Source organism: Spodoptera frugiperda, chromosome 9 (genome assembly GCF_023101765.2).
Source record: "Spodoptera frugiperda isolate SF20-4 chromosome 9, AGI-APGP_CSIRO_Sfru_2.0, whole genome shotgun sequence".
Taxonomy (NCBI): Eukaryota; Metazoa; Arthropoda; class Insecta; order Lepidoptera; family Noctuidae; genus Spodoptera; species Spodoptera frugiperda.
In genome coordinates this window covers 4,628,313-4,640,610 of record NC_064220.1, presented here as the reverse complement: position 1 = coordinate 4,640,610, position 12,298 = coordinate 4,628,313, and the positions used below count along the sequence as shown (strand labels likewise).

The window sequence follows — 12,298 nt, the reverse complement described above, 5'->3', positions numbered from 1 at the left end:
ATCTAATAACAATGAATATTAGGTAAAACCTAAATAGAGGTTTCTTGTGACACAAAAACTAATATATTCTAAATGTTAAAGTGTCGGATGTAAGAGCTCACCGCCACAGTGCCCCACATGGCGCCCGTGGGGACCACTGACTATAAAGACGTCGCGTCGCCCGGACCGACTGCTATTAATCCTGAAGTGGCCAGATAGCAGATAGGCGCAGGAATTATTCGAGAGTTATTTATCAACCAGCGGCCGAGCGACTCCGTGGCGAACTTTCGTAAGCTCCATCCAGTGCTCGCACACGGCAGACAAGGCGGCGGCGCGCGGCGGCGGAGTGCGGGGCGCCGTCCCTCCTTACGTCACTCCGACACTCCGGCAGTACGCCGCGCGCCCTCGCAGCGAGACCACGCGCCGACTCTCCGCGGCGACACACGACGTGTACGACTCCGGTTCCGATCGTGATCAGTGGCCAGCTTCGAACGAGCTTATTAGGCAAACATAGCGGACGCAGTGCGTAGTGTGTGTGCGTGCAGTGCAGTGCAGTGGCGCAGCATGAGTGCAGCGCGGTGACGCGGTGAGGGGATGGCGCGCGCGCGGCTGCTGGCGTGCGCGGCGGCGGCGGCGCTGGTGTGGGTGGCGGGCGGCGCGTGCCCGGCGCGCGCGCCCGCGGGCTGCGCGTGCGGCGAGGGCGGCGCGCGCCTCGACTGCCGCTCCGCCGCGCTGCGCCGCCTGCCGCCGCTGCACGAGAACCTGCTCTCACTGTGAGTGCTCATTGTAAACCTAGTTACTGGGATTCGCAGACCAAACTCTTCGATTACAAAATTTAATAGTTAGTGTATGTCTACACTGTATATGTACCCTTAAGGATACCCCCCACTGACGCCCGCACTGCGTGTTGCGTGTTGCGTGCTGCTTGTTGCTCGTTGCAAGCTGCGTTGATGTCTTTTATTCGCGACAACATGTACTAGCTATTGTCGTCGGGATACACGTACAACACACTGCCGCACGACACATTAGACAACAACATGTCGCTGCCGCAACGTTTGTTTGCTTCGGTTTGTTTAACATCGCCGAGGACACTACCACCGTGCACACACCAAGGGACGCTGTACAACTGACGCTGGAGTAGCTCTAATTAAACGGGTGTTCGCCTCGTGGGAAGACGCACAGGATGCTATCGGAATATTTTATGATCTTTCGAAGGCATTTGACTGCGTTAAATACGAGACTCTATTGCTGGAACTGCAACATTACTGCATTCGGGGGTATCACTAAATCTATTGAAGTCATGCCTTCAGGATAGGCAACTTAAAAGATAAGTGAATAAAGTAAACTCACGGGGTGCTAGCATATCTATGGGCGTACTGCAGGGCTCAATACTAGGTCCATTCTTATTTTTGGCATACCACCGTGCACTACCACCGTGCACTACCACCGTGCACTACCACCGTGCACTACCACCGTGCACTACAAACGGATGCAACCAACGAGGCTAGGTGTCCATTGACTGGCTACACCGCGTACCTATGTCCATCTTTATTAGTGATGTGACGAATATTCGCATATTATCATTCGCATTTGCGAATATTCGCACATTTTTTGAGACATTTGCATTCTAATCCTAATAGTTATTGTGAATATGAACGTAATAAAACGTTCAGTTCAAAATTGTTTCAATAGAGGATGGGTGTCAATTTCCTACGAAGTACAAAACTTTATCTTCCGATTAAAGTCTTTCAATTATGAATATTGAACTCTTCATTCCCACTTACCAAACATGTAAGAAATATATGCAATATAATGTATGAGGTACTCGTAACTCGGTACTCTCGCCTCGTGCTACTAAAACATATCATCTTATGTTACCTACTTTTATCAGTTTTTGCGTGTGAACTGTAATAAACTTGTATGTTGAAACTCCACCAACATCATTACTTAACTTTGCTCGGCAGTCGACGTCATACTAATTACAAAACGGGCCATATTTTGGTGGAATTCGGACCTTGGGTTTACCATTAGGAATAGTGTCACAAGTTCCCACAGAGCGCATAACCCGTGTGTGTGTCAAAAGTAATTTTGGTGTAAAGAGTAAAATATCTTTATTTTCTTTACCGCGGCTTCTTGTCTTCTGCACCACGTCGTCCCGCAGCACACTGTCGGCAGCGGTCGCGGCCGTCGGGTATTGTATCTTTATCTGTCCTTAATTCTAATTTTAAGTTATTATATTGTTATATAATATACCCATAGAAGAACAAAAAAATAATTAAAAACGAAACACTTTTGTCAATCACAATAATGCCTCATATTTTCAATGTCGGTCGAGTTGACGAATACAAGATATGAAAAAATAGCTTCATCAACTCGACCACATGGTTCGACCGAGATGCACAATAAAAATTAATTAATGTTTTTATCGACTCAACCTCGCGGACGAGTTTATTACGGCCGAGTTGACGAATAAGTCCTATGGATGGGCCTGACTTGTCCAAACACTGCCACGATGACAGGGTAGATGAGTAATTTTAATCTTAATGTCCGTCTTGTAGATTATTTTAAAACGTTACACACGTATTATTTATTTTGTTACGGAAACACTTTCGAAGATATATTGATTTGAAACATCGCGTGACGTCACTTCTAGTTAATGACAAAGTTATTTGCTAACTATGTTATTTCTACGAATAAGACGTACTAAACTACTAACTAGTTACTCCCAAACTTTGATTCGTTTTATCTAAGTAGTGTTATCTTATATGACAAAATAAAAAAATAAGTGTCTAATATTTTTATAACTGACGGACTAAACCATAGATATAGATATACCATCTATTGTCTAAATAGATTTTTAATTGTCACTAGCAAACCCGGCGAACTCCGTTTCGCCGCCAAGGACTTTCCCTGTTTTTCTGCTTTTCTCTTGAATTTTTTCCGAAGTTTTCTTTGCTATAAACCTCACGGAGCCCGAGACCTTACAACGAATGCAAAATAAACAGTACGGAATATTGGCCCCACAGAGTGTGTTAATGTTATATTGTGTTAAACATACGTGCTAGCAACAGCCGGGCAAGTAACTCGCGGACGCGACCGCGGACAACTCACTTTACCCTGTTGTGGTACGAAGTGCACATACATAACAATGTGACAGTATGGTAGTGCGTAGTTACACGCAGTGCTGGACCAGACGACGGTCGCGGCTGGCTGTGGTCCGGAGTGGCCGCGGCCACACGCGTGGACGCCCAACGGCCTGGTTATTATATTATGCGAAAGTGTGTATGTATGTCTGTTTATTTGTCCGTCTTTCACGGCAAGACGGAGCAACAAATTGACGATTTTTTTAAATGGAGATAGTTAAAGGGGCAGTAGGAGGTACCTTCCTACCTTGAACATTGCAAAATTCTCCATACAAACTTCCACCCGACATTTTAGTGAGTTCACAGCAATATCATTTACAAAATATGTTACCATAAAGTACCTGTGCAAAGAGACTTACAGCAGTCTGGAGCTAGAGAGAGAAATCCATGAAATAATATTTCCAGTTTACTTGTTTTTTTTTTTATATATAAAGGTCTCAGGCTTCCTGAGGAAAATAACTATCTAATAAAATAACTTTAACATTCTGTAAGTGTCAACTCATATGAGTTGAGTAAAGAGTGGGAACAAATAATATTTGTATAGAACTTATCAACATTTTTGAGGTAGAAAGCTAAAAATACGCACACAATTTGGTTATTCAACCAAAAATAGGGATCTTATTTTTACCGACTTCACAAAAAGGAGGAGGTACTATGTTCGGCTGTTTGTATGTTTTTTTTTTTTTGTATGTTTGTTCATCGAATACTCCGTCAATTGTCGACGGATTTTCAAAATTCTTTTTTTGTTCGAAAGTAGATAGTTCTGAGGTGGTCCCATTGTCACCAAGTTAGGATCTGATGATGGGATCTTAGAGAAATCGAGGGAACTCCTTAAATATTATAGGGAACTATATAGTGATTTTGGTATATTCATCTAGAATTGAAGCATTTACAGTCAAAAAGTAACCTTTGAAGAGGTGGAACTGATGAAGAAGACCAGAAATGGCCAATGGAACTTCATACTCACATGGAAATCACAATGAAGTTATACTCCGTCAGTTGTCGATGGATTTTCAAAATTCTTTTTTTGTTCGAAAGTAGATAGTTCTGAGGTGATCCCATTGTCACCAAGTTAGGATCTGATGATGGGATCTTAGAGATATCGAGGGAACTCCTCAAATATTATAGGGAACTATATAGTGATTTTGGTATATTCATCTAGAATTGAAGCATTTACAGTCAAAAAGTAACCTTTGAAGAGGTGGAACTGATGAAGAAGACCAGAAATGGCCAATGGAACTTCATACTCACATAGAAATCACAATAAAGTTAATTAAGTGACTGTGACAATACAAATAAATAAAGTAGTTATTGAGATAAAGAATTTTAACCGACTTTTTTAGTTGCGATACTGAGTATCGCAACTAAAAAGTGTGAAATAAAATACTTTTTACAAAAAAATAAACCGACTTCACTAAAAAAGTTAAAAATAACTTTAATTTCGGAAGTCGGTGTAACAAACAAATAATACCGAGAAACACCGAATTCCGAAATTAAAGTTATTTTTAACTTTTTTAGTGAAGTCGGTTTATTTTTTTGTAATTTATAGAAATCTTTACCAATGCGAATCGTCCCTTAGAAATCTACTCTCTCTAAAATAGGAGTTGGAAATTGTGTGAGCCTCTTCTCAATGAATATACACTTTGAATTACAAAATTTATACAAACGCGTCGGTACATCTACTCCGGCGGTTCCTACATTTATTTAATCTAACGTCCACTTGCATTCCGCAAATACCGCGCGGCCGTTGGCGGACCGTAACTTCAGGATTGCATATATTCCTATTTAATATACTTATTTAATCGTACAATATTTCTGTCTGTGGAGAAAATCATCACATCTTGACTTCTCCGGCCTCGGGTGCGGCAAGGGCGAGTGTCAGACTCTTACTGATTCAAAACCACCCTGTTCCCACTCCAGCTTCAAGCAACTGCCCCGACACCCGCACTGTCCGCAGCTCTGGGTCGGCTAAGCCCCAATGGCCCCCAGTTGCGGTGGTCCGACTCTTTGAAGCGCACGCGGAACGCAACGCGCCGCTCGCACGAGTCTGGTTCTGGTCGGGTGGCGAGCTATTCTTGCTCGCCGTCTGCAGACCCGCACCAACATATCACAATATAACAACAACAACACTACGCGATCTATACTGAAGTATTAATTCTCAATAAAGAACGGAGAAAAGAAAACAAACAGTAAAAAAGTAAAATGCAAGAAATAACTACTGATAGTTAAGAAGTTAGAAGTCGTAGCACAAGTTCTAAACAAAATTATTCATTAAAACCTAATAGCTGTTTACAATTTTATGACTATTATGTCATAGGCACTGACTTCTAACCTATCTGTGGGGGGGGGGTGATGGAAGGGGAGCCCATGATGGGATTTCGGTAGTTACTCGAGCGCGTCAGGTTAACATTCGGGGAATACCTAGTGTCATGTTGAATTTACCCGCCATGCATACAGCATGGGGGTAATTCATCAACACGCATAAAATTTTCTTATCATTGGTACAGTCAGTTGCACAATAAAATAACATTAAAATAATATTTTACATCGCACCATGCAATTGAAACCATAAAGACACAACTTGACAAGTTGTGTCTTGTATTCTTTGTTTATAAAGCCATTTAGTTGATAACAAGTTTAAAGTTTTTGCAAATATAACTTTGTCGTTCATACAAACACTATGTAAAACCAAGTTATTTCATAACTTTTATATTATATCATATACTTGCCGCTACGGAATCCTTCAAGGGCGAGTCCGACTCGCACTTGGCCGGTTTTTAATATCAATATGCATTTCCACACTAACATGTTTGCTACTGATTGTACCTTTCTCATTTGAAAATAACGTGGGACGAGTTGCAGAATGAAAATAATATTTATTTTGATTTTCTGCAACTCGTCCTAAATGGGCCGTAGGCATGTGGGACGAGTTGATGAATTACCCCAGTATGGAGATCATTCATAGTATGATTTAAATTAAACTATAAGTAGTACTCGTCCACAGAAGCATAATACAACTAAATAATACAACGAAAACAGAAATTTAAAAATAAATGAAATTTTCAAACAAAATAAATTTTAATGAAATTAATTAAGTATTAAATTCTGTGGGATCAGCCTCATGTTTGTTGATCACAGAAGATCTGTAATGTTGTAGGTTGTCTAGGAATATTACGGACATGCGCGGCTGTTCTCTTATTATGAGGTATTCCTCGAAGCGCAACTGTTTTGAAGCGCACCTAACCAAGCGCACCTATATTATTCTTCCAAGCGCATCCGTTAGTTGCGCTTCGAGGAACTATTAAAAATATTATTTTTTTATTCCTCGAAGCGCACCCATGATTTATTTTCGACTAGAGAAGGGATGCTAACTGAAACTATCGATAATCAATCAACCGCGGATACCGTACGATCGCTGGTGAGGCGGCCAACCTCCTCGCCGGAACACCGCGGTGGGATCTGGAGACGCAGGCGCCAGCCAGCGTCTACGAGCGGCCGTCTGATCTCCGGCGCGATGTCACGACGGAGTGGTTTCGACGACTGTCGCAACCAAGGGCCGGACACGCTGCTATCACAGCGGTAAGGCCCCTCTTTGAAGAGTGGCTTGAGAGACGTCACGGCACTCTCACTTACCGCCTGACGCAGGAGCTTACCGCACACGGTAGTTTTGGATGGTTCCTGTTCCTGATCAGGCGGGATAAGACGCCCGGTTGTCACCATTGTGACGAGCGCCCGGAGGACACGGTGGAGCATATAGTGGGCCTGCGTGGGCGAAGAGGAATGACAGGCAGTCTGTCATGCTCGTGAAGGAGGCGGCTGGAAGCGTGAGACAGCGCTCACGCCTCAGCCGCCGGAACCAGGCCCATGCTGGTGGCGCATTGGGTTCCACGCGCGCCTCATGGAGCTGTCAGACCACCTTGACGGGGCCCAACAGGGCTGAAGCCTGCCGGGGATGGTAGGAGTTTGATAACAAATACTGTAATGATTTTCATACCCACAAAAAAAGAACATTCGTCTTTGAACTGACATTATAGTGCAAATAGTCAATGTCGTTCTTGTAACCAACAGTGCAATTTTAACTAAGTAACTTTGATAATAATGCACATTTTTTTTAAATTATCGATATAATTTACTACGTTATTTCATGCCGTATTTGTAAAGAGTGTTCAAATAAGCTCAAGGAGAATAATGCTTTTTTTAGCCAACGGGCGTATTTTGCTCACTTTTCGTACATCGTCAGCCAAGATGATAACAAATATGTGGTTAAAGGTTAAGTCATAAGAGAGTTTTCCCATACGGTATATTAGACAAAAAAATGCGTTTAAGGCCGCGATTCCCCTGACGCGGAGCTAGGCGGAGAGGAGCGGTGAAGAGCGATGATAAGTAGTCAGTGTTTCCACTGAAGCGGAGCTGGGCGGAGAGGAGTGGAGTAGAGTGGAGCATACTTTTGGGCCGCGTTTCCACTGAAGCGGAGCGGACATTTTGAGCATAGTGATTGGTCAATTCGTGCACCGCTAAACTCCTCTCCGCCCCGCTCCGCGTCTGTGGAACCGCGGCCTATAAAACCGGCTTCAAAAATCTAAAATCAAAACAAAATGTTATTGTAACTTTCGTGAGACATACTAAATTAAAATATTATGTTATGTTAGTAGTAGCGCGACAATCGCCGCGTCGTGTGTCGCGGAATGCTGCTCATAATTATGAGCCTATACCATGGCTTGAAACTAGTCGAGTTCCTCGTCAAACAATTACTTGAGTAAGCCGATAACATAATAATTAAAACAAAATGGAATACATAACTATAATAGTACTGATAGGTTACCCACCCACTGATTTGTTTAGAATTAGGTGCCATGCGTTCTAAACGAAATTATTCATTAAAGTATTCATTAAAACCTTAATAGATACCTAATATTAAGCAGTTTATGCTACAGAGCATGTACACTATCAATACAGACTTGACTGCACGGTTGGCGCGGTGGCTTGGTAACCAGCTGCCGCGCAACGTGTAGCGGGTTCGATTCCCGGAGCAACTCTTTCTGTGATCCACAAATTGTTGTTTTGGGTCTGGGTGTGATGTGTATGTGAACTTGTATGTTTGTAAACGCACCCACGACACGAGAAAATCCTAATTTGGGGCACGTTATTTGGCGTTTACATTGGACAACAAAAAAAAATCGGACAAGCTCGAGCAGAAGAACAAAAGAGCGCGCCGCACTCTAGTCATCCAGAGAGAGGAGGTCGGTCGCTGGTACTGGTCAATATATTTACGTACGCAGCGGCCGGCGGCACCCGACTCCCGACATAACTAACGATTCAATTACGACGCCAATAAATTACATTATACCGAGCTCGGGCCGTGGCACCCCGCCCCGCGCCCCGCCTCGCCCTCATTCATAAATTCTAATCATTTTTATTTTAACTTCACAACTCACTTCCCAATGTTACCAAAGTGCACGTATGTATGTGCACAGGTCGCAGACACGCGCCCAGCAGCGCATCTAAAGTAAGTGGTCAGTGCAACCCATATATCTGCGGGAGAGCACGGCGGCGCGCCAATGAACTAGTTCAGCTAAATATAGGCCGAGGATGAGACCCATTAGCTCAGGCCCCGCGCCCCGTCCCCGCGTCACGCGGTGCATCGGCCGGTACAGTGCAGGACATCAATACCCACCGATCTCTGATGCCAGTTGTCATTAAAGTTTGCACGGCGCTTCACAGAGCTTACTCCCTTACAGCTGGAGCTTAGTGTTTGGATTATAGTTCTCCGAGTTCCAGAATTGGTCGCCCCTCAAAATACCGACCCAAACTATCGCTTAAGAATCTAACCGACTCACAAAGGTTCTGGCGCGGCGCCTCAATGAATTGCATATGGCACATCCCTGACCAAAACGTGTCATGTCGGAAAGGAGACGGCTTAGTTTCAACGTGAGGCTGATTACTGTCCAACCCTGAAATCAAGGAATGAAACGATAAACGAGCAGACTGGTGTCTGCTCATTTGCCCCTATTAGATAAAAAAACTTATATTTAGGTGCAGGTACCGGTTGACCGGAGTAATATAATAAGAGGCTTAACAGAAAATCGGCTTGAAATAATAGTTTCTGGCGTTGTGTTTCGCCGTGGGTACACAGCAAGTGAGGTTACCATCTGCGATTCCCACACCCCCAAAAAAGCAAAAGGCCGGAAACATTTGTAACGCTTCTGGTGTAGGACACCCGTTCATGGGTGGTGCTGATTGCTTTCCATCAGGTGACTCGAAAGCTTGTTCAAGCTCAGACAAGCATTAAAAATATTAAGCTATTGCAAATCGCAGCATTGAGGCAGTATCGTATAAAATGAATACAAAGTGGCGATACAGCATACAGTACGAGTGCACAAACTAGTCGGCATTTAGTTTGATGGCGCTTTGAAACTCGCATATTTGAGAAGTTACGCGTACAATATATATCGTACTCACGTGTAGGCGGAGCGGGTGGCCTCAACGTGTAACAGCTGAGTAAATATTTACAAGACACACTCCTCGCGCGTCCAGCGTCAACGACTTCTTCAAAATTGTTTATTTGCTCTTTACTTTATAGCTAGGGGGAGAACAGACCGCATTGGCCGCCCGCCTTTGACCAAAATCCTGGGTACCTAGTCCTACTAACAAAATTGTTATGCGAACAAGGTACCTAATGTGATTTGCTATAAATGCACAGCGCAGTGACGAATAACCCTGGTAGAGTTGTGAGGCGCAGCGAAATGCACTTCATTCAAGAGAGCACAGCGGTGGGGGCAGTGAGGCGCCGGTGACGCAAGCCCGCGAGGTCGCCGTGCACCTGGTCGCGCCGCGCGCCGCACGCGTCTCGTGCGCTGCGGGAGCTAGTCACACTCGGCTCTCGTCCTGTAAACATTCTGTCGGTCCAGATTTGTTTTAATTCTAGCAGAAAAATATAACATACCTATATTTATTTATAAATTTGTGACGACTTACACAAAATATTAATAGAATGAGGCACATAGGTGCTGCATATTCGTACGGGAATTTGTGCTTATTTGAACAGGAATTTGAGAAGCTTGTTTGGAGTATAATTAAGATAAGAAGCTGTATTGCCTATATTGTAATGTCATCAATGCGATTCTTCAAATCAACCTCTCCACTCTGTCCGCCATCGTCCGGTGCCGTGTCTGTCGGTGCAGCCGTCGCAGCGCTCACACAGGCAGTGTGACGGTGTAATGACGGACTCAGTGGCGTAGCGTAGTGGGGGCGGCAGGGGCGGCCCGCCCCGGGCGGCACTTTTTAGGGGGCGGCAAAATTAAACAATAAATAATAAAAATATTTGGTAAATATTTCAACCATTTTATATTTTTGTCGCAACTAGAGATCGGAGAAAGTAGTGATAGTCCTGCCCCGAAAGGGAACCTTTAGACAGAGTCGACTGTACAAATTTGGACCGATTAAAATGAGCTTACTCTTTAGGCGTAGTCCCGAGATCATGGAAGACGGCCTTGGTCCACCCGATCCCTAAAAAAGGCGATAGAACAAATCCGTCCAACTACAGACCGATAGCCATAACTTCCAGAGTCCATTATTAACTGCCAGCTCTTGCGGTACCTTGAGGATCACCAGATATTCAGTGACCAACAATACGGTTTTCGTAAAGGTGGGTGGGCTGGGGATCTTCTGGTTTACCTGACACACCGTTGGGCATAGGCGATCAAATCTAAGGGGGAAGCGTTGGTAGTTAGCTTGGACGTGGCGAAAGCCTTTGACCGGGTTTGGCATAAAGCGCTTCTTTCGAAGGTTTCTTCCTATGGGCTTCCCGAGAAATTGTGCGAATGGGTCTACTGCTTCCTTGCAGACAGAAGCATTAAGGTCGTTGTCGACGGGGATTGCTCCAACTCTCTGTCTGTAAACGCAGATGTCCCTCAAGGCTGCGTGCTATCACCTATCTTGTTCCTCATCCATATCAATGATATGTTGCAAATCAGCGGCATTCATTGTTATGCGGATGACAGTACAGGTGATGCCTATTATACCGGCCGCGCTAATATTTCTCGGGAAAACGTCAACGAGAACCGAAACAGACTTGTGTCTGAAATCGAGACTTCTTTACGGAGAATCTCAGATTGGGGTGAACTTAATTTGTTCCAATTTAACCCTACTAAGACACAGGTCTGCGTGTTTACCGTTAAGAAACTGCCGTTGGTCGTCTCACCTCAGTTTCAAAGTACCCCTCTGACTGCCTCAGCCGGTATTGGAAATATGACTTTTCCCGCCTTTGGCGAGGCGAGAGGGATTGTCAGACTCTTACCTACTGACTAAAAACCACCCCGTTCCTACTCCTGCTTTTCGAGCCGGAGCCCCGGTATTGGAATTGGGATACTTGGCATCAACATTTCGAGCGACGTCCAGTTCCGTGGCCATCTAGAGGATAAGGCGCTCTGATTCATGACTGTTCTTGCCGAAAAGTTCGCTATTATGAATGTATGTAATGTGTAATATATGTACCTTAAATTAAAATACCTAAATAAGGGGGCGGCAAAATTGTCTTCCGCCCCGGGCGGCCGACACTCACGCTACGCCACTGGACGGACTGCAGGTCTCCTCTCTACAGATATGGTTTTCCGCAAGCTCCACGCTTGGTCGGTGTTTTAAAGGAGCAATGCTGCACGGTCTCCGTTTAAACCTATTTTCTTAGTCGACTTTTACGATAAACCAAGTTTGGGATGAGTAGATGTGGTAATTAGTAGGTACCTATATAATGCTAATTAGTCCCGCAATAATTTTAGAAATTAGTCGGTCTCGCAGTATCGGAGTATCACAAGCTGCAGAAGGTCCCCCGTCCCCCTCCCCCCAGTATACAGAGGCAAGGCGGCAGGGAGGGCGCGAGGGCTCGTGTCGGCGACCGCGAGCGATGATGGATGGCGCCAATAACGAGCGACGTGAACTTCGTTATCGCGCCGCCGCCACCGCCGCCGCCGCTGCCACCACAGCCGCCTTCCTCCGCGCGGCTCTGCCTCCCACTCTGTTCATCCATTTAGTTCGCCTATGCATACTTCCTTGCAGTTTCATTACGAAAATGTTTAAATTATTTTTGTATTAATTAAAATCAGTGTCAACCAATCACAATTGATGATGATTTGTTTACGTCGAACTGTTTTAAAACTAAACTCAATAGACAGCAAGACAGT

The 12,298-nt window shown here is 44.5% G+C and overlaps 1 protein-coding gene across 1 annotated transcript in view; it reads left to right on the top strand.

Annotated features, from left to right (window-relative positions):
• Positions 1-311: 311 nt before the first annotated feature.
• The window catches only part of LOC118271105 (lutropin-choriogonadotropic hormone receptor), a 34,752-nt gene continuing 22,765 nt past the window's right edge, over positions 312-12,298 (top strand). The window contains 1 exon segment of the mRNA XM_050695700.1: positions 312-752. Coding sequence (XP_050551657.1) covers positions 574-752 — 179 coding nt within the window. The 5' untranslated portion in view covers positions 312-573.